General features: G+C 42.7%; 2 protein-coding genes, 1 non-coding gene and 1 pseudogene across 4 annotated transcripts; 2 read left to right on the top strand and 2 right to left on the bottom strand.

The window, feature by feature from the left end:
- Positions 1-4,232, top strand: LOC106427468 (annotated as a pseudogene).
- A 2,689-nt stretch (positions 4,233-6,921) lies between these two features.
- On the bottom strand, positions 6,922-7,028 carry LOC125584731. The gene has a single exon (XR_007321640.1). It is a non-coding gene; the product is annotated as a small nucleolar RNA R71 (small nucleolar RNA).
- Positions 7,029-17,084: 10,056 nt separating this feature from the next.
- On the top strand, positions 17,085-21,529 carry LOC125583509. The gene has a single exon (XM_048750535.1). The coding sequence runs from the start codon at positions 17,085-17,087 to the stop codon at positions 20,763-20,765; it is 3,681 nt and encodes a 1,226-aa protein (XP_048606492.1). The 3' UTR covers positions 20,766-21,529.
- A 77-nt stretch (positions 21,530-21,606) lies between these two features.
- LOC125583510 lies at positions 21,607-23,507 on the bottom strand. 2 transcript variants are annotated; one of them, XM_048750536.1, is made up of 4 exons: positions 23,339-23,507; positions 22,691-23,262; positions 21,975-22,614; positions 21,607-21,893 (listed from the first exon to the last, which is right to left on the bottom strand). In XM_048750536.1, exons 2-4 carry the CDS (start codon positions 23,183-23,185, stop codon positions 21,796-21,798), a joined length of 1,233 nt encoding a protein of 410 aa, XP_048606493.1. In that variant the 5' UTR covers positions 23,186-23,262; positions 23,339-23,507; the 3' UTR covers positions 21,607-21,795. The 2 variants fall into 2 exon arrangements, with proteins under 2 accessions (XP_048606493.1, XP_048606494.1); XM_048750537.1 differs by lacking the exon at positions 23,339-23,507 and having other exon boundaries at positions 21,607-21,887; positions 22,691-23,189.

Raw genomic sequence — 23,507 nt, 5'->3', positions numbered from 1 at the left:
ACGGATTGATATTTCCTCGGAAATTCCTCGGGATATTCCGAAGATTTCATTTTCCGTCGGAATGTCCGTCAGAATATCGCTGTTTTCTTGTGACGTAACCTGAATCAGAACTTCGTTAAGAAATCTTGTAAATCGAATTGCACAATAGATGGTACGTAGTCTTAGATCCGATTAAAAAATTACAATATTAATTAACTATAGCTAAGAAGCATATATTCTGAAGCATATATGTACAGGTATATATCTTGTGGAGCTCTGTATGCGTATTATACACATATAAGAGAAATATGATGAGCATGCCGTAGAACTCCATTAATTATCTATTTGTTTATTAGGGATATATTATTTTTTATTAGAAAACAAGACAGCGTGAGGTGGAGAACATGCATGCAAGATCAAATTGAAGTCATATATATTTACGTAACAAGTTTACTTGAACCCCATGCAAGTCCCATGCACTCAAACCCTTCTATATAAACCCCTCCAAGTTCATCATCCAGTCATAATCAAATTAGCCATTACACAAACTACAAAGTCTCTCAACCATGGCAATTCCAAAAGCTCACTACTCTCTAGCCATCCTTGTCATTCTCTTTGTCGTTTCAAATAGCCAAAATGCCTGCAATCCAGAATGCAAGGCTAAAGAACCCTTCAACTGCGATAATTCTCTTACCTTCAACCGAACTGGATTTCCAAAGAACTTTACTTTCGGTGCGGCTACTTCCGCCTACCAGGTATAAATTTATATATCTTCCTCATGACCGTTGTTGGGCATACTATTTTCTTATTTTTGTAGATAAAAGTATATTTTTTTCAAAAAAGAAAAAAAAATTCCAATACTATCGCTTTTTATTTGTTCAACCAGATCGAGGGTGCTGCACATAGAGCCCTTAATGGATGGGACTACTACACTCATAGATATCCAGGTTATAAACCAATTAATTACCCTTTTGATCAACATTCATTTGGACATATGGGAGAGTGTATAAATATTAGAAAGACTGGACATGCTCACATTAATTTTTCTGTTTGTTATGGTATAGAAAGGGTTCCAGATCGCAGCTCCGGAGACGTTGCTTGTGATTCCTATGACCTTTACAAGGTAAGAGGCTATATATCTGTGTATACATATAGGAGACAGTTGTTCCAATTTGGAAATATTATTTAACTCTGGAACAATTCATATATAATTTGAACAGGAGGATGTCAAATTACTGAAAAGATTGAAAGTTCAAGCATACCGACTCTCCATAGCCTGGTCAAGGGTCTTACCAAGTAAATACAGAAACAAAAACATACGTCGCTTTTTCAGTCATGAGTTTATATAATTGGCAAAATTAAGAGTTTTACATTCTATATATATTTGACTCGGTGAAATTTGTGATTATAAATTTTAGAGGGAAGACTGACTGGAGGAGTGGACGAGAACGGGATAACATACTACAACAATCTCATTAACGAGTTAAAAGCTAATGGTAAATTGAAAATATAAATACTACTCAATCATTTAAATTATATATGTGGTATATATGGACGTTTAACTAACTTTCGTACGTGATTACAGGCATAGAGCCATTTGTGACTATATTTCATTGGGATGTTCCCCCAAACTCTAGAAGACGAGTACGGAGGCTTCTTAAGCCCACGTATAGTGTAAGTGCAATAACTAGTTTTTCTTCTTCCAAACTTGTCTTTCTTTCACTTAATTAGGTTATATATATATATATATACATTGCATGATCAGATCTATCTATAATTAAATAATTTAATATGTATGATACATGAACAGAGAGGACTTCAAGAACTATGCGGAGCTTCTATTCCAAAGATTCGGAGACAGAGTCAAGTTTTGGATCACTCTAAACCAGCCTTACTCTCTCTCATCCAAAGGTTATGGAGATGGATCATATCCACCGGGAAGGTGCACTGGCTGTGAATTTGGAGGTGATTCAGGAACCGAACCTTATATAGTCACGCATCACCAACTTCTAGCCCATGCAGAAGCGGTATCTCTATACCGAAAAAGATATCAGGTTCATCTAAAATGAATCTCTTTTTATTTTCCTTGAGTAGTTTCTAATATTTTTTTGTGTGGTATATTCTTATTCTATAATCTAAAAAATATTATGCAGAAATTTCAAGGTGGTAAGATAGGAACGACCTTGATCGGGAGATGGTTTGCCCCGCTAAACGAAACTAGCGATCTAGACCAGGCTGCTGCAAAACGAGCATTCCAATTCTTCGTTGGATGGTACGTATATATATTCTCAATGAATTGACATTCAAGACGCACACATATGTAGCAAGTTAAAGCCTCTGTCACGATCATATAGACTTTAAAAAATATTGCATCACTAAGTTACAAAATTTCTTCTTGCATATCTGAAGGTTCTTGGATCCATTGGTGTACGGAGAATATCCAAGGATAATGAGAGAACTCGTTGGAGACAGATTGCCAAAATTCACACCTCAAGAATCAGATTTAGTTAAAGGATCACTTGATTTTCTAGGGCTGAACTATTATGTTACGCAATATGCAAGCGACGCACCTCCTCCTCCTCAGACACAGCCTAGCGTCTTAACCGATCCACGAGTTACTCTTGGATGTATGTGAAACCTTTTTCGTATTTAGTTTTATACATATGTTTTGGTTCATAGATCAACTCATTATTCTCTTATTGTGTTTCAGATTATCGCAATGGAGTACCTATCGGTGTTGAGGCTAGTATCGTTTTTAATTCGGAATAACATGTTATATATATATATGTATCTACTTTACGAGATTGCCACATTTATATAGTAACTAATGAGTCTATCCTTTTTTGCTTTTTTCTTCTCCAGTCTCCAAGCTTTGTCTACTATCCTCCTGGGTTCCGTCAGATTCTAAATCATATCAAAGACAACTACCAAAACCCACTTACCTACATCACCGAAAACGGTATTTACATACATACCAATATAAATATGCTTAACCATAAGAATCCTACGTGTTCTTATTATATAATCTTTGTGTTAAAATTTCAGGAGTTGCTGATTATGGAAACTTAACGGTAGCAAATGCTCTTGCCGATAACGGACGAATTCAAAATCATTGCAGCCATCTTTCATGTCTCAAATGCTCCATCGAGTGAGTTACAATTATTCCTACTTTATCATATTTATACATACTATATATATCTTGATACGCTAAAATTATTTAAATATATTACAGGGATGGTTGCAACGTAGCAGGTTATTTTGCTTGGTCATTGATGGACAATTATGAATTTGGAAATGGTTACACTCTCCGGTTTGGTATGAATTGGGTCAATTTCACTAATCCTGCTGATCGAAGACAAAAAGATTCTGGGAAATGGTATTCTAGGTTCGTCGCAAAATAAGGGGAATTGATAGACAAAAATCAACCCCATATGTATTCAACCTTTAATCCATTAAGTACTGGACAATATAAATTATTTTCTTCAACTTATAAAAGCTTATGTGCTGTGTGTTGTTAATAATGTTGTAATAATTGTACCTTAACTCTTGGCCAAATCATAAATAAATAAAAACATTTATATGACGTGCTTTGTATTTATACCTTGTACTTTGTTTTATTTACCTTTCCCAAGCATAACATCTCACATGCTCTCTTTTTGTTTTGGTAAAAACTACGAGATGCTCTTATTTGATCATTACCACATTTTTTAACAAAATAGCCAAACCAAAGATATAATGTCTAACTTAAGTGCCAAATCATATTATTGTGTGTTATTTTACTCCACTCATTTATTTCCAATTTTTGGAAAATATTATTTTACCCAACCACGGAAACGCCACACATAGCTTCTCCATTATTTCCAGACATGAAATATGGAGGTGAAAACAGTATACCAAAAGTTTGTCATGCTAGTAATATTAATTGATTGTATAAGCTGCATCCTTCCCGAAATACTAACGACTTGTAATTTTCTTCATGCTTCTTATTGTAATTGGGAGTCCTAAATATCTGAGCGGGAGTTAGTCAATAAGAATTTCAAGTGAGGTTGCTATTTCTGGCATGAAGATCATTATATATCTTCCCAGCCATGTGTATAAAATATTTGTTCATGCTTATGGCTAAACCCCAAGCACTTGTGAAGAAACATTTTCAAAGAAAAAAAGACATCCTTCTATGAAGCAGACTAATTGTTTACAACTTTCATTTATATATATATGTGTATATATAAATGTTTTTTTATAGATTTCTGCCGACCACATTAATGAACTTTCATTTCACCTATTCAAACTAATACATATATATTATATGTGGTATATCATATGAGAATTTATTATAACATATATTGTGCAAATTATTCTTACAACCCATAAGTATAAATAATAAGTAAAATTATCTAAAATTTAATCAAAATAATTATACGTGATATTCAGTTTTAAACCTATTTTGAATACGATTCTATTGTTAGCTCATATCAAATCAATAATTTATTCAATTATAAATCATTTGACTGCTATGTATATGCAAAAACAATAGTTTATAGATGATTAAATAACCTGAACATTTTTTTTCCTATTGCAAAAGTATACCCTTGATCGATGATTAAAATATATGGTGCAAAATTTGATATCTTGCATATTTCTATTGTTTTATCCATTCATCCATGTGCATTTTGATCATATAGATTAGGATTTAGCCATGTTTAGGTTGCATTTTGCATACATGAGTCCTTATCAGGTATTGGAGTACCACATGGAGTTCTTGGAGACACTTGGAGGCATTTGGAGCTCAAAAAGGAGTGTTTAGAGTGGTCATTGGGCGAGCAAGGCATGGGAGCGACCAGTCCGGAGCGACACCACCAAGTCGCTCTGATCACCAGTCTGGAGCGACCTCACTAGAGCGACAGGAAAGAGTCGCTCGCGTATTGATCACCTGGAGACAACGGATCCGGAGCGACCTCTCGCAGCGACACAGCGAGGTCGCTCCCGAATCATGGAATTTCAGAGAGTGAAAGATGAACACGGATGAAAGCCTTAAAGATCTTTTCTGAAGCTAAAAATTTGTGGAGACACTGGAAATTGAGTTAGCTTTCCAATGGAAGTGGTTTCAAGTCATTTGGAGATGTATTGGATAAGTTATAATCGATTTACTACAGGTGTATCAACCCTTACCGGGGACCACTGGAAAGTTGATGGGATTAACCAACTTCCCACTTTCTTCCACCCACTTTTCCTTTGAACGATTTTTCCTACTTTTCTGTATAATATTTGCTTTCTTTTTATCCAAAGAGTGGGCAAGAAACATGAGTATTGTACTTGGTAAAAAAGAAAAACTTGTCAAAAAAAAACTCTCTCTCTTTGAAATATCATTGTTCTTAGTGTTCTTGAGCTGTTCTTCAATTGTTCATCATCTGTTCTTGAGTTCTAATTTCATTTTGCTTGTTTAATCCTTGTTTATCTTTATTCTCTGTTGTATTTACTTGAATATGCTTCAATCTATTATGAGATTAAGTGTTTTCATGAAGATTAGTGAGTAGTTTCCTTAAGAATTCATGGGTTAGGGAGATTAGAGTAACTTAGTGAAGATCTATGGTGTTATTGTATTAGATCCTTGTATGAACTTGCTTGTTGAGTATTTTTAATGCTTGTTTAGTCTTGATCACTCTAAACCTGATTTCTAAACACTTCTCATCAGACATGATTAGATGAAGTGTTTGAATCAACTCAACTAAGCTCTAGTGAGATTAGCCAAGGACACTTGATGTTAAAATTGCTAGATAGTTATTGAACTTGAACTTAAAGATTGCTTGATTGAATTAAGCCAAAGACATTTGATGTTTAATGATTTCTAAGCAAATGGGCATTTACCTAGACATAGGACTTGTCTAAGATTGTGTTTAGACTTAAGAGATTATTTTGATTGAAAGCTTGTCACCTAGATTGGATCTTAGTTACTTGAAGTCAATTCCCAATACCCATGGATTCACTTGTCTAAATTGATTAAAACCTTGTTGTATTGCTCTGTTTGCTATTGTTACTTGTCACACACTCACAACTATTGAATCTGCTTAGCTTAAGAAATGACTTGTATTCTCACTGATTCACATCACTAGGACTGGTTCGACATTCACCCCCCTACACTACAACATTTGCAATAGGCAGAAAAACCTATTATCAAATTGGCGCCGTTGCCAATCCTAGTCTGATTGTGACATTGCGTTTGAGTCTTTGCTTGAGACTGAGTTTTACTTTGTTTTTAAGTTACTAATTATCTATCTTCATATATATTTGGATGACAGGTGCATGAACTTGAGAAGCAAAGGATCAACAAATCTTGCACCAAGAGTGGACAACATCAAAGCCTTAGAAAGAGAGTTGGGAAGACAGAGAAGAGAAAGAGAAAAGCAAGCCCACTTACATAGATTGGGGCTTGAGATGGAGAGAAACCCGAATCAACCGGAAGGTGTCTATGAAGTTGATGATCATAGACAAAATGTCCAAGAAGTTCCTCCTGGAGCTGCTCAAGAGGGCAATGGTCAAGGAGCTGCCAACCTTCGACCTAGACAACCACAACGCCAAGCTAGGGCCATCGGTACATATGATCAACCTAACATAAATGGGAATAGGTTGGGCATTAGGGGACCGCCAGTTGCCAACAACAATTTCGAGATCAAGTCCAGCCTCATCAACATGATTGAAAACAACAAGTACCATGGACTTGCCTTGGAAGACCCACTAGATCACCTTGACAGATTTGATAAATACTGTGGCTTGTCAAAAACAAATGGAGTTTCAGAGGATGCTTTCAAGCTCAGATTGTTTCCCTTCTCTTTGGGAGACAAGGCTCACACTTGGGAGAAAAACATCTCAAGTGATACTATCACAACTTGGGATGAATGCAAGAAGGCCTTCCTCAACAAGTTCTTCTCTGCTACAAGGACTGCAAACCTTAGAAATCAGATCTCTGGTTTTCAACAAAAAGGACTTGAAGGATTTTCAGAGGCATGGGAGAGATTCAGAACCTACTTGTCTCAATGTCCCCACCATGGCTTCAACAATGAGAGCTTGCTAAGCACTTTCTACAGAGGAGTCTTGCCTAAATTCAAAAGCCAGCTTGACACTGCAAGCAATGGAAACTACTTGGGGAGGACTGTCGAAGATGCATTAGAACTCTTGGAGAACATGGCACAGAGTGATTCTGTCTACAATGATGAATATGACAGAAGAGACAGAAGTGGGGGAGGAGAAGATATGACCACAAAAAGAGAACTGAAAGCAATACAAGAAAAGATTGACATGCTACTATCAGAAAAGAACAAGAAGGAGGAGTTACATATGGTTTCTGAAGCTGATGGAGTAGAATGCCAAGAAGATATGTACTATGTCAATGCTCAGGGTACATGGTACAAGAAGGAACATGACTATCAAAACCAGAACAACTACCAACAGAAACCCTTCTACAACAACCAACAGAAGCCATTCAACAACTACCAGCCAAAACCATTCTACAACAATCAGCCTAAGCCATTCTACAACAACAACCAAGGTGGTTACCAACCAAAACAGAACTTCCCTCCTGGATTCTCACCAAAACCAAATCAACCTGCACAAGAACAAGCTGGATCATCAACACAACCTCCACAAGAGAGTAGTACTGAAGCGATGCTAAAACAATTATTGGAGGGACAAGCAAGAAGTGAGAAACAATTAGGGTATGAGCTGAAAAATCTACACAACAAGATTGATGGGAATTACCATGATCTAAACAACAAGTTCAAAAACTTGGAGAACCAGTTTGTCTCTATGACAGCCAGCTCAAGTCGCCAACAAGGTACACTACCTGGAAAGCCTGAACAAAACCCAAAGGAGACAATGAAGGCAATCACCCTAAGGAGTGGAAGAGAGTTGCCTCCTAAAGTTCTCATTAAGGATAATGAGAAACAAGGTGGGGAGGTGGTCATCAATGTAGATGATGATGTGGTGATTGTGGATGAGAAAACTAATGAGGAAATATTGGAGAAGATAGTTGAAGCTAAGCAAGAGAAAGATTGGAGAGGAGAAATTTGAGAACAAAAATGAGGAGGTTACATCAACAAAGGAGAAATTGTTCACTCCTCCTCCCTATGAGCCAAAACTTCCCTTTCCTGGAAGATTCAAAAAGCAACTCCTAGAGAAATACAAAGCCTTGTTTGACAAGCAAATGAGTGAAGTTCAGCTCACCATGCCCATAATTGATGCATTTATGCTGGTTCCACAATACAGCAAGTTCTTGAAAGATGCTGTAGAACAAAAGAAGAAAGAGATGGAAGGGATGGTGATTCTTACTCACGAGTGCAGTGCCATTATTCAGAGAATGACTGTCCCAAGGAAGCTAGAAGACCCTGGTAGTTTCACCCTGCCATGCGCCATTGGACCTTTGACATTTGAGAAATGTCTATGTGACTTGGGAGCAAGTGTCAGCCTCATGCCACTATCCATTGCCAAGAAGCTTGGGTTTACACAATATAAAAAGTGCAAGATCTCTTTGGTGCTAGCTGATCGATCTGTCAAGCTCCCCATTGGCATCCTAGAAGATCTTCCTGTAAAGATAGGAAATTGTGAAGTGCCTACTGACTTTGTAGTGCTTGAGATGGATGAAGAGCCTAGAGATCCTTTGATCTTTGGGAGACCTTTCTTGGCGACTGCTGGAGCAATGGTGAATGTGAGAGATGGCACAATTGATCTCCACCTTGGAAAAGATCACATTCTCCATTTTGATATCAAGGAGATGATGAAGAAGCCCACAACTCAAGGAGAAATATTCTACATTGATGAGATGGATGCCTTGGCTGATGATTTCCTTGAAGAGTTAGCGATTGAGGACTCTCTTCAACAGGCCCTGACCATTGAAAGAGAGACCCAAATGATTGAAAACAAAGAGAGTGATGAGCTAGTAAGAAGGCTAGATGTTCACCTTGAGGAGGATGGAGAAGATGAGTTCATGGAGTTGCCACAAATGACTCAACATGCTGCCTCAGCAGACATTCAAGAGAACCTCCATCAAGCTGATTGGAGTGAGCTCAAGGCACCAAAAGTGGAGCTTAAACCTCTTCCCCATGGTGTAAGGTACGCTTTCCTTGGACCTAATGAGACATATCCTGTCATTGTGAGTAGTGAGCTGACTGAGAATGAATTGTCTATGCTTTTAAATGAACTTAAAAAGTATAGAAAAGCACTAGGATACTCACTTGATGACATTAAAGGAATCTCACCATCTTTGTGCATGCATAGGATACATCTAGAGGATGAATCTAAAACTTCAATTGAACACCAAAGAAGATTAAATCCTAATTTGAAAGATGTTGTTAAAAAAGAGATAATCAAATTGTTAGATGCTGGTGTGATCTATCCTATCTCTGATAGCAATTGGGTTTCACCTGTGCATGTAGTTCCTAAAAAAGGTGGCATAACAGTTGTTAAGAACGAAAATGATGAGTTAATACCAACAAGAACAATAACTGGACATAGGATGTGCATTGACTATCGAAAACTGAATGCAGCCTCTAGAAAGGATCATTTCCCTTTACCATTCATTGATCAGATGTTAGAGAGGCTAGCTAACCATCCTTATTATTGTTTCCTTGATGGATACTCTGGATTTTTCCAAATCCCTATACACCCAAATGACCAAGAGAAAACGACATTCACTTGTCCTTATGGTACCTTTGCATATCGAAGGATGCCATTTGGACTGTGCAATGCACCAGCAACATTCCAAAGAGCAATGATGTCAATTTTCTCTGATTTTATTGAGGATGTAATGGAGGTGTTTATGGATGATTTTTCTGTATATGGTTCTTCGTTTGCTACTTGTTTGTCAAATCTTTGCAGGGTATTACAGAGATGTGAGGACACTAACCTGGTGCTCAATTGGGAGAAGTGTCACTTCATGGTCAATGAAGGGATTGTTCTTGGACACAAAGTTTCTGAGAAAGGAATTGAAGTGGACAAAGCCAAGATAGATGTCATGGTTGGTCTAGCTCCACCAAGAACAGTGAAGGATATAAGAAGCTTTCTGGGTCATGCCGGTTTCTATAGAAGATTCATCATGGATTTCTCTAAGATAGCTAGACCATTGACCAGGCTGTTATGCAAAGAAGCTGCATTTCACTTCGATGAGGAGTGTATGGAAGCTTTCAAAAACCTGAAGAATGCACTCATCAGTACACCCATAGTTCAGCCGCCAGATTGGGATCTCCCCTTTGAGATCATGTGTGATGCAAGTGACTTTGCTGTAGGAGCAGTCCTAGGCCAGAAGAGAGACAAGAAGTCACATGTGATCTACTATGCAAGTAGAACACTTGATGAAGCTCAAGCTAAATACTCTACAACTGAGAAGGAGCTATTGGCCATTGTCTTTGCATTTGAGAAGTTCAGAAGCTACTTGGTTGGGTCAAAGGTGACTGTCTACACTGATCATGCTGCATTGAGACACCTCTTAGCCAAGAAAGATGCAAAACCAAGACTGTTGAGATGGATTCTGCTGCTACAAGAGTTTGATCTTGAGATCAAGGACAGGCCTGGAGTTGAGAATGGAGTAGCTGATCACCTGTCCAGGTTGAAGGTGGAGTGTGGAATCCCTATTGATGACAGACTTCCAGAAGAGCAAATGATGGCTATTCATGCAGTGGTAGCTGTTTGTGAGACGGGAAAGAAACTTGAAGAGGTGAAGGCAGCTGATGAGAAGGGTCCTTGGTATGCTGATATAGTCAACTACTTAGCTACTGGAAAAGAGCCATTGAACCTTGAAGGTTATGCCAAGAAGAAGTTCTATAAGGATGTGAAGAGATATTATTGGGATGAGCCTTACCTCTACATACTTTGTAGAGATCAACTCTATAGAAGGGCAGTGGCTGAAGAAGAAATTGATGGGATCCTTACACATTGTCATGGATCATCCTATGGAGGCCACTTTGCTACCTTTAAGACAGTTGCAAAGGTGCTACAAGCTGGATTTTGGTGGCCTCACATGTTTAAAGACACCCAAGACTTTGTCTCAAGGTGTGACTCTTGTCAAAGAAGAGGAAACATCACCAAGAGGAATGAAATGCCTCAAAACCCCATCCTAGAAGTTGAAGTGTTTGATGTCTGGGGTATTGACTTCATGGGGCCTTTTCCTTCATCTTATAGCAACAAGTACATACTGGTGGCTGTAGATTATGTCTCTAAGTGGGTGGAAGCAATTGCAAGTCCAACCAATGATGCAAAGGTGGTTCTAAAAATGTTCAAGAGCATAATCTTTCCAAGGTTTGGGATTCCAAGAGTTGTGATCAGTGATGGAGGGTCTCACTTCATCAACAAACTGTTTGCAAACCTCCTTAAGAAGAATGGTGTGAAGCACAAGGTTGCAACTCCTTACCACCCCCAAACAAGTGGTCAAGTTGAGATTTCCAACAGGGAGATCAAGTCCATTCTGGAGAAGATTGTGGGGGTTACAAGGAAAGATTGGTCCATCAAGCTTGATGATGCATTGTGGGCTTATAGGACAGCTTACAAGACACCTTTGGGGACTACACCTTTCAACCTTCTCTATGGAAAATCTTGCCATCTACCAGTTGAGCTTGAGTACAAGGCACTATGGGCAGTCAAGTTGCTGAACTTTGACATCAAGAGTGCCAAGGAGAAGAGATTGATCCAGCTGAATGAACTTGATGAGATAAGACTTGAAGCTTTTGAAAGTTCAAAGATCTACAAAGAGAAAACAAAGGCTCTCCATGACAAACATATCCTGAAAAGAGACTTTAAAGAAGGAAATCAAGTTCTTCTATACAACTCCAGACTGAAATTGTTTCCAGGCAAGCTCAAGTCAAGGTGGTCTGGTCCTTTCAAGATTAAAGAGGTTAAACCTTATGGAGCAATAGTTTTGTGGACTTCTGATGGAAGAGAGTTCACCATCAATGGACAAAGGGCGAAGCTTTACTTGGGAACCAAATCGGAAGACCTGGGAACTTCAGTTCCACTGTCTGATCCTACACCGGCCTAATCTAAAAGGAGGCAAAGTCAAGCTCGGGACTTAAAACAAGCTCACTTGGGAGGAAGTCCCATGCGTATCCTTGTATATATTGCATTGGTATTTTCATTTTTCATCTTATTGCATAAAAAATAAATAAAAAAAAAATTGGAGAGAAGTTGTGTGCAGGTGCTTGATCGGTTCAGTTTTGAGCAGGAGTTGTGCGTGGGAGCGAGGTCTCACAGCGACACCTCAAGGTCGCTCCAGCTCAGAGCGAGGTTTCTAGAGCGAAACTACAAGGTCGCTCGCAGTTTCGACGAAACGGAGTTCAAAAACTAACCCAGAGCGACGCCCTAGCGCGACACCTTGACGTCGCTCCAGCTCAGAGCGAGGTTTCTAGAGCGATACTACAAGGTCGCTCGCGGTTTAGTCGAAACACGACGCGAGGAAACGACTCGGGAGCGACCTCTCCCAGCGACACCCTCACGTCGCTCCCGAACCGGTCCAGGTAAGTTTCCTAACTCTAAACCCCGGTTTAACTCAAGTAAACCGACCCTAACCACCCTAGACTGAACCGGACGACCCTAAACCTACCCCAACCCCCGCGACTCCATCTCTATCACTCTCCCTTCCTCTCAAAAACTCACAAACTCTCTCAAACTCACCCACACCAAAATTCCCAAAACCTTCTCAATTCTCACCCAAATCAACTAGTTCTTGTTTCTAAATCCAAGCTTTCGCCCCTGTAGTCTATTCTTCACTACCCATTCACCATTTCCTTTCATCCAGAGCAAGGTATTGAGTTTTTAAATTCAAATTCGTAGGTCCATGAACCCTAGAATTTGAAAGTCGAAATTTGGTTCTTTTCTTGCTAGATTGTGGTGAAATAGACTAGGGAAAGTTTATCTATCAAGTTGGGTTGTTGAATTAATGGTGAAATTGAGTTTAAATCGCACTTAGGCAAAATTAGGATTCATGGATTTGGGGGTTTTTCGAATTTGATCTTAATTGGGTGTGTTTGTGGGTGGACTAGATGAGTTAAGATGTTACATTGTTGCATTGTGTTGAACTTGAGTTTAAACTGAAAAATTCACCTGTTAAGTTCACTTTTGCAAAAATTTCACTTGCAAAGTCTTGCTTTTCTTTACTTCCATCTACTTATCCCTTTCCAAGTTGGTAATTTTTCAGGTGAAAATGGTTAAGAAGACAAAGGGAAGGTTGGAAGCTGAGAGGCAAGAAGCCGAAAGTCAAGAGTTTGCACTAAGAGGAAAAGCTTTAACCAGCGAGCCAACTGGCTCAGGGACGCATAGGACTGTGCGACAGCAGACGTTGGCTGCAAAGAAATCGAAAGAACACGAGAAGAGGGCAGGAAAAAGCGTACCAGTTAACACCCATGAGGAAGGTGAAACTGAGAGTGAAGATGAGCCGGCACCTACGAAGAAAGCCAAAATGTCAAAGGGCAAAGGGGTTGCTGTTGATCGAGACAGAACGAAAACTCCATCTGTGGAGGAGCTATATGATCATTTGAAGAATGGAGTCACTTGGGCTCCAACCAGGTTTGCCGACCTCGATTTGCTGAAGGAGTTGGGTCTAGAGTCTGATATTGAGACGATGCTGGGACATTTGAAGATGCCAAAACTCCTCACCATGGCTTATCCTTTCTACAAGGATGTCACTTGTCAGTTCCTATCCTCTCTTGTGGTCACTTACCATGACACGGCGCATGTGAGACAAGGATGGGGAAAAATCAGGTTCAAGGTCAATGGAAGAGAATTCAACATGAACTTCAAGGACATTGGGAGGGTCATGGGGTTCCAAGACCTAGAAGACCACTCACTTCCCAAGTGTGAGAACCTCCCCACACAGCTCTGGAAGTTGATCACTGGAAACAAGCACTCTACCGGTGTTGGACCCGAATGTGACCCTCAGGTGAGGTACCGATAAGCGTGAGCTAGCATGTGGGTTGCGATAAGCCCATCATAACAAAGGGAGCTGAAAGCCGAGCTGACGACTGGACCTGGGAGACATCATAGCAGAGGTCACGACAGAAAGTGAGCTAACACCTTAAGAGACTCGGTCAAGAGGAGCCTAAAGCGAGTTCCGTAATTGAAGCCGAATATCTCGGAGAACAGTTGAAGGGTTGCCAACGAAACCTAGACTATATAAAGACGGAGAAGATAAAAGACAAGCCATCTCTTTTCCATATATCAGCTTTTGTACTAGATTAAAAGCATTACGTATTCTTTAGTAATCATCTCAAGATACATTCCTTTGTATTCATCATCTTTCAACTCATCAATAAAATCATATTCATTCTTCAAGTTTATTTACGGGATTCAGCCCACGATTCTCATTCATCTCTCTTGACCTAACCTAAATCTAAGAAGTGAAACCTTGTCTCTCACAATTGGCGCCGTCTGTGGGGACAAATAATCGAATCCCTTTCTCTAAAGCTTAAAGGATGAATCCATTAGACGGAACGAATCCATCTAACCCCGATCAATCGAACCAGAGCAATAGCTCACCGAATCGCACTGCTCCGGGGGCAAATAACCCGAGAGCCTCCGGAGGGACCAACTCTGGGTCCTCAGCCCTCAATAACCCATCGCATCAATCCGCTCCGAACCAAACGGAAGATCAGCTTTCTGAGATCCGTCGGATGATGCTCCAGTTAGTGGACAAAGCTCAAGAGACCGAGCGAACGGTGCAACAGTTAGCCGAACGGCAGCAACAGTTCGAAGAGATAACCAGATCTCAATCCGCAACGACCCAACCGTCCGTCCACCAGGGAAGAGGAGTCACTTTCCATGAACGGTTAGCTGACCCTTCCTTCCCTAGAGAGCGCCTGAACTTCTCCCCTGATAGCCCAGGTGCAGAAGGGCAGGAACCTGCTTTCCAAACGCCTCGCGCTAGGACAGCTCCTGCGTTTACCCCTCCTATCACCAGCACCATGGGGAGCAATGTAGCTACAACTAGCTCCATGCCTGATCGAAACACCGGTGGGAGCACCCGTTTGCCTCCACCGCCACCTCCTTCCGGGTCTGGAGCAGGAACCAACATACCGTCCGGGGCCAGAACATCAGCTTCAGTGTTTCAAGCTAGGGTTTCAACCCCAAGCACAGACGAATACCAAAGGACGGATGCTGATCCTGCAGCTCTCCGCACTAACCTCGCTCGGAGCCTAAGGACCAATGAGCGACCTATTTCGCCAGCTAGCTGGGAAGACGACCGAGCTCGGTCTCACCAGGAACCTGCTCGCCGAGTATCTGATAATGACCCAAATGTCCTTCCCTTCGAGGGACCTGACGCAATTCGCAGGTACATGGAGCGAACCCACGCAGCTCTCCAGAAATTGGGAGCTCAAGTTCACAAGGTAACGAGCTCAGCTCCCGAAATCGAGAGCTTAATTGAGGAGACTCGTGGAACTCCGTTCACCGATAGAATTGCCAACTCTTACATAAGAGATACTCGAAAAATTAAGATTCCTGAATACGATGGGAACGCAGACCCAAAGGCCTATTTAAGAGCCTTCCGATTAGCTATCGTTAAAGCTCACTTCACAAAGGAAGAGTGTGATGCAGGATATTGCAGAACATTTGCCGAAAACCTGATCGGAACAGCTCTCGAATGGTTCTCCAGCCTCGAGCCGAACTCTATAGACAGTTTCGATCAATTGGCTAACGCCTTTATGAAGCAATATTCAACTCACATCCTGAAACAAGCGTCTGAGGCTGACCTCTGGAAGATCAGACAAGGACTGGGAGACTCACTGCGAGTCTACATCGAAAAGTTCAGAGCAGTAAGAACTAAACTCTCGAATCCCAACGATCAGGTAGCCATTGAGGCTCTTAGGAGAGGTCTCTGGTATAAATCAGGTTTCTTCTCGGAGCTAACGCTAAATCCCCCTCCAACTATCGATGACGCCCTCCATAAGGCCTCTAGATACATTACCTTGGAGGAGGAAATGGCAGCATTAGATAAGCTCCACAGAAAACCCCAGAGTCACCCGAAAGGCGAAGCCTCCGATGGAAAGGGACCTCACAAAAGAGGTAGCTCCCGAAATAATCAGACCCAGGGAGAACATTCTTACGTAGTCGAGGAAGACAAGGAAGAAAAACCTGTCGCCGCGACAGCTAAAGCCCCCTGGTCCAAAGGTTATGACGAGAGCAAACATTGCTCTTACCACGATCGAAAGGGACATTCAACCGAAGAATGTTGGGACCTCCAACGACAACTGGCTGCTAAATTCGCAGCCGGAGAAATAAAAGATGTGGACCTCAAAAAGCCACAACCTTATCAGAAGAGAGGTCCCAGAGATAGCTCTCCAAAACGCGAGAGGTCACCTGAAAAAGAAACAGACTCACCACCCCCAGCTCCCAAAAAGAGAGTCGATATGATCCTTGGAAAGTTTCCACAAGGAAAAAGCCTACAAATCGAGGCCCTCTTGAGTAAACCACCTCCCCAATCGAGCCCTGGCTCAAGGATCGATTACATCCTTGGAGGGTCCGATGTGTGTCAAGACTCCGTTAACTCTATTAAAAGTCACGTACGGAAAGCTGTGTCAAACACTCAGTCCAAACCGACCAAGCCTGAGTCTAACACTAAGATCTCTTTCTGGGAGAGTGAGACATTAGACCTCGATAGACCTCATGACGATGCCCTTGTCATAACATTAAATATAGCAGGGTACGAGGTACCTAAGCTCATGATCGACACCGGAAGCTCCGTCGATCTTATTTTCTACAACGCACTAAAGGGAATGGAAATAGACGACTACGAAATTGTCGACCAGAAATCCAACCTCGTAGGTTTCTCAGGTGAAACAGCCACCTCATTGGGAACAATTAAGCTCCCAATTATAGCTGGCGGAGTCATGAAAATGACCAACTTCATAGTTGTCGACAAACCATCCCCTTTCCACGCAATCCTCGGAAGGCCTTGGATTCATAAGATGAAAGCAGTAGCTTCAACTTATCACCAATGCGTGAAATTTCCAACAACCAACGGAATAGCTACCATACACGGTAGCCAAAAGATTTCAAGGATCTGTTACCTGGGAGGATTCGAGATCATAAAAGAATCCCCCCAATAGCAATTACAGATCCAGGAGAGTCGCGAAATGCAACGAAATATCCGAGGTCCCCCTAAGAACCTCACCGAAAAAGTTAGCATCGACGACTCAAATCCTGAGAAACAGGTGAGCATCGGATCCGAGCTACCTCTCGAAACCAAAAAGGAGCTCGTCGAATTCCTAAAACAGAATATCAAAACCTTTGCATGGACCACCAGCGACATGAAAGGCATAGATGCAAATGTCACCACTCATAAGCTCAATGTAGACCCTACTTTTAAACCGATCAAACAGAAACGTCGTAAGCTAGGTCTAGAAAAAGCCCAAGCTGTCAACGACGAGGTCGATCGACTAACAAAGGCCGGGTCCATCCGAGAGGTACAATACCCCGATTGGCTAGCTAACCCAGTGGTAGTAAAAAAGAAGAATGGGAAATGGAGAATCTGTGTAGACTTCACCGATTTAAACAAAGCCTGTCCTAAGGACAGCTTCCCGTTACCTCATATCGATCGTTTGGTCGAAGCAACGGCTGGACACCAGCTCTTGTCCTTTATGGATGCCTTTTCAGGATATAACCAGATTATGATGGATCCTGAGGATCAAGAGAAAACCGCATTCATAACTGAACGAGGAACCTATTGTTACAAGGTCATGCCGTTTGGTTTGAAAAACGCGGGAGCTACCTATCAAAGGTTAGTAAATAAAATGTTCGCTGGACAACTCGGAAAAACCATGGAAGTCTACATCGACGACATGTTAGTCAAATCCTCAAAGGGGGAGGACCACATCTCCCATCTAAGAGAATGTTTCGAAATCCTCAACAAATACGACATGAAGCTAAACCCAGCTAAGTGTACCTTCGGAGTACCTTCCGGCGAATTCCTAGGTTACCTCGTAACCGAAAGAGGCATCGAAGCCAACCCGAAACAAATAGCGACATTCCTGGAAATGCCATCACCTAAAACGACCAGAGAGGTACAAAGATTGACCGGACGGATCGCAGCACTAAATCGATTCATCTCCAGGTCCACCGATAAATGCCTTCCATTCTATAAACTTCTGAAAAATAATAAGAAGTTCTTATGGGATGAAAAGTGCGAAGAAGCCTTCAAACAGCTGAAGGCTTACCTCTCGGAACCTCCGATACTATCCAAACCTGTAGTAGGAGAACCACTGTACCTGTACCTCGCCGTGTCGGCAGCTGCAGTCAGCGGAGTGCTAGTACGAGAGGAACAAAACGAACAGAGACCTGTCTATTATACTAGCAAAAGCTTAATAGACGCCGAGACGAGATATCCCACCATGGAAAAACTAGCCCTAGCAGTCGTGACAGCTGCCAGGAAGCTGCGACCTTATTTCCAATCGCACTCGATCATCGTAATGACCTCACAACCATTACGGACGATTCTGCATAGCCCTAGCCAATCCGGACGATTAGCAAAATGGGCTATAGAGCTCAGCGAGTACGACATCGAGTACAGACCCCGAGCAGCAGCAAAAGCTCAGGTCCTCGCCGATTTCGTTATTGAGCTAGCATCCGAACATCTAGACCAGGAAACAGAGGTTCCGAAATGGAGCCTATACGTGGACGGAGCCTCGTCAAGGCAAGGCTCCGGTGTCGGTTTAAGACTAACCTCCTCAGCCGGAGAAACCATCGAACAATCCTATAGACTTGGATTTAACGCTTCCAACAACGAGGCCGAGTACGAAGCACTAATCGCTGGATTAAAGCTCGCCCTGAGCCTCGGAATTCGGGAGCTAAACGCCTACAGCGACTCGCAGCTGGTAGCTAGCCAGTTTCACGGGGAATACGAAACAAGGGACGAAAGAATGGGGGCATACCTCGAGGTCGTCCTAAACCTCACAAAGCAGTTTGACAAGTTCGAGCTAACGAGGATCCCACGAGGGGAGAACTCCTCAGCAGACGCGCTCGCCGCATTAGCTTCCACATCCGACCCTCTCGTAAAACGAATTATACCCGTGGAAGGAATCGAGAAGCCAAGTATCGACATAGCTACCAAGGCTGAGATGGATAGCAAACCAAAGGAAAAAATAGAGGATAACAGCCTCCCGACGGTAGCTACCCAAGTTTTCACGACATTCTGGTTCCCGAAAACTAGAACACGCAGCTTTAGAAAGCACACCTCCAGGAAAGCAACCCAGAACCCGGAAAACAACGACAAAAGTGAAGGTACTCACCGAAGTTCAGACTCCCTAGAGCCTAACTCTACGAGTACCTCCGGGGGCACCATCCAGACCTCGGAGCCACTTGTCTATAAAGTCCAAACAAGAAGCCGCACCGCTCTTAAAAACGCATCTAGGAACGCTACACAAACCACAGGGGATAACGAGGAAATTGGAGATATTCCTCAGAACCCAGAACCTACTCCAACGAATATCTCCGGGGGCACCACGGCACCAGGTCCCGAACAGGAATCTCCCTCCTCTCTTCACAACAAAGTTGTAGGGAGAGAAGACTGGAGAATACCGATCATGGATTACATCCTAGAGGGAAAAATTCCACCCAACAAGTGGGAGGCTCGAAAACTCAAAGCTTTAGCAGCAAGATACTGTATAATCGAGTCAGCCCTCCACAAACGAAGTGTCTCCGGACCTTACCTAAAATGCGTTCACGGCCTAGTAGCTATGAAACTCATGAAGGAAATGCACGACGGTTCCTGTGGAAACCATTCCGGAGGCAGAGCCTTAGCCATCCGAATAAAAAGACAAGGCTACTTCTGGCCTACCATTATCGCAGATTGTGAGGTCTACTCCTCATCGTGCGACAAATGCCAAAGGCATGCACCGATCATACACCAACCAGCGGAAAAGCTGTCTAACATATCAGCTCCCTACCCATTCATGAGGTGGTCTATGGACATTATAGGTCCATTAGTACCTTCAGGGAAAGGAAAGAAGTTACTAAACCTCCTGGTCCTAACCGACTACTTCACGAAATGGATTGAAGCTGAAGCTTTCCAACAAATAAACAGATTCGAGGTCGAAGGATTTGTTTGGAAAAACATCGTATGCAGGCATGGCGTCCCATACGAAATCGTAACCGACAATGGAGGACAGTTCATATCCCACGACTTCAAAAGTTTCTGCGATAAATGGAACATCCGCCTCACCTTCTCATCACCTCGGCGACCTCAAGGGAACGGACAGGCGGAGGCTGCCAACAAATCAGTTTTAGCAAACCTCAAGAAACGCCTAGGAGCCCAAAAGGAGCTTTGGTCGGAAAAACTACCCGAAGTACTATGGGCCTGCCGAACCACCCCACGAAAAGCTACAGAGGAAACTCCCTTCTCCTTAGCTTATGGGATGGAAGCTGTCGTCCCAGCAGAAACCACCGCAGGTAGCCTCAGACGGGAGCTCTGCACCTCAAATCCCGCAGCTAATAACCAGCTCCTGATGGATAGCCTCGACTTGATCGAGGAAAGACGAGACCAAGCCTTGCTTCGCATTCAAAATTATCAGCAAGCAATGGCACGACACTACAATTCCAAAGTAAGGCCCCGACAGTTCGCCGTAGGGGACCTAGTGCTTAGGAAAGTGTTCGAAGGAACAAAGGAACCGGGAGCTGGAAAGTTAGGAACCAACTGGGAAGGACCCTACCGAATTATCCACATAGTACGACCCGGAGTTTACAAACTCCAGAAGGTACGAACCGGGGTACCTGAAATCCGATCGTGGAATGCCACGAACCTCAAAAGATACTATCATTAGGTACCTAAAACCCCTGAACTACGTTTGGCTTGATCCCTTGACTGGGTACGTAGGCAACTCCGTCATGAGTGCAGCCCCAACCTCTTCTCACCAACCTCCTCACCTAAGCCAAAGGGGCAGGTGTTACCAAGAACACTTAGCCTAAAAATAGTTACTGTGTAAATAATCTGAATCATGTATTCTCTGATATCTGATATTAATAAAACGATTGATTCAGTTTCATAAACATCAAAGGTCTTAAAACCCTCCAAGAAAATTTAGGTCCCCCTAAATCGGGACCTAAGCTCAACAATCTCGAATACATTCAGGTCCCTGAAAACCTGAACCTAAGGTCTTAAAATCCTTAATACACCCAAAGGTCTTAAAATCCTTAACATAAACTAAGGTCTTAAAATCCTTAACAATCAGCAAGGTCCTAAAATCCTTAACAATCAACCAGGTCCTAAAATCCTAATCAAAACCAAAAGGTCTTGAAACCCTTATCAAAATCGAAAGGTCTTAAAATCCTAAAGAATCAGGAAAATCCCGAAATTCCTCAATTCCATCCGTTAAACTTCAAAGGCCTCGAAGTCCTTCGAATTAACTCAGGTCCCTATGAATCTAAATCCAGGTTCCTACGAACCTGAACAACCAGGTCCCAGAACCTTTCGAATCGGACTCAGGTCCCCGAGCTAAAATCAAGAACTTCTCTTTAAGGTTATCACGACCGAATATCCATTAAGCTAAATGCTTATCATAAATTAAGACTAAAGGTCCTAATCCGACTCAACGATGACAGCACACAACTCATCTGAGATTCGCAATCACTATGATTAAATGAAACGAGGTTAAGTTCAAAAACTTAAAACAGAAATAATAGCCACGATTTAAACATAAGAAAGGGTTTAAAAGCCTCCCCAGGCTATTGAAATCCAGCAAGTGTTAAGGTTTAAAGGCCTCCTCAGGCACTAAGTCATAATGCATAACGAAACAAAGCCCTTAGGCCGAAGTCTTAAAAACACAAAACATAAAGCTAAAAGAGCCGTAGCTCTCAATCTTCCTTCTCTTCCTGAATCGGATCACCAGCACCGGCAGGAACTCCCTCATCGACCACATTGCCATCACCTCCTATTGCTGCCTCGACTGGAGCTAAGTCAGGAGCCATCAAACCCAAATTAGAGCCATACTCCCCAGAAAAGGATGGATTAAACATGTTAATCTCGAAAGTACCTGAACTCTCCGAGATCTGGGGAAGAGGAAGCTTGCTGACCGAGAAGTCAGAGACTTGAGCCTTCTCATACGCAGTTGTCGCTTCTGGTAATAAGGCCACCAATTGGTTGTACTCCTCTTCAACGCTTTGGATCTTGTTGTTCAGCATATCCTTCAAGAGGTCGGCATTAGCTTGGAGCTCCTGAGCGTACACCAAGGCGTTGACCTCATCTTTCTTCCTAGCAAACTTCTCCTTAACACAGACCAGGATCTTGCCGTAAGCTTCGGCGACTTCTTTCTTCCCTTCCCTGACAGCCAGCTTGACTTCAGCTTCCTTGTTCTTCTGGCTATCCTGGGATGAGGCAATGAGCTCACGTACTTGATGCTCAGCTATCTTTCGAGCAGCCTCCAAATCATTGATCCTCCTGCTCTTCACCTGGATATCGAGCTTTTGACTCTCGATCTCTCCTTGCTGAGCATCGGCCTTCGAGCCTAGCCTCGTCACTTCGGCTTCGAGTTCAGAAATTCGAACCCGGGCTTGGTCAAGATCGGCTTTGGCTGCCTTAACCATCTCGGTAACCTCAGCAAGTTCACCAGCATTGGGGGCAGCACACAGAGCATTCTCAAACCTGAGCTGGGCCCTGTTAACAGCCCCAGCCAACTGCAATAAATCCAAAAAAAAATATATATCATCGTCTCCAAAGAATGTAAACAAAGAACAGATAGAGATCACGTACCTGACCCATACAGTGGGCAATATCGAGATACTCATCTCGGTTAGTCAGGTCCTTGAGCGCTGGAAGGGGACATCCCACGCTCTTCAGGTGCCTCATTATCGCAGCTAGGCCCCAAGAGTCGTCCAGGATCGACCCAGGCTTCGAATGGGTAAAGCTCCACCCAACAGTCCCTCCTCTAGAGGACGAGGAAGAAGAACGGGTGGGAGCTCCGCCCTGATCGGTCCTGGGCCTCTTGTGTCTCGACGGCTCGACCTCAGAGGTACCCTTCGGAGCCTGGTAGTCAGCCTCCGGCACCTGGACCTCAGGGAGAGGAGCAGCATCCTGAGCTACAACCTCAGTTGGAGTAGTCTCGACAACAGGTTTGGATCCTCCGTCGTCCAAAACTTCCTTCATTGAGATAAGGAACGATCCTCCTTGGTTCCTGTCGCTTCCACGAGAAGCACTGGCAGCTTTAGAGGGGTTACCCCTAGAACGGAATGATGGTCGCAGAGTCATGTCACCTGGCTGAGACTTTTCAGTTCCCGAAGCACTAGCACCAGTTGAGATCGATACAACTGAATCGCCTGCCGAAACTGGAACAATGGAAATCCTTAAGTTTAAAAACTTCAAAGCGATAAAATCATTAAAAAGGTTCGAACAAGAACTTACTCTCAAGGTTCTCAGCAGGAATGGGATCTTGGAAAGAGGCGTTGTAGGTATCTGGGAATCTGGCTGCACTTATTCGAGAAGTGGTGTAGGCTACCCAGGTACAGGGACTCTGCTGCAACTTGCGGTATAGAGCCCTGGTGAGCTTGGTAGAGAGCTTCGGAGGATCTTC

This window comes from Brassica napus, chromosome C3 (genome assembly GCF_020379485.1).
Source record: "Brassica napus cultivar Da-Ae chromosome C3, Da-Ae, whole genome shotgun sequence".
In the NCBI taxonomy this organism is placed as follows: domain Eukaryota; kingdom Viridiplantae; phylum Streptophyta; class Magnoliopsida; order Brassicales; family Brassicaceae; genus Brassica; species Brassica napus.
This window is presented reverse-complemented; position numbering and strand designations above follow the sequence as displayed.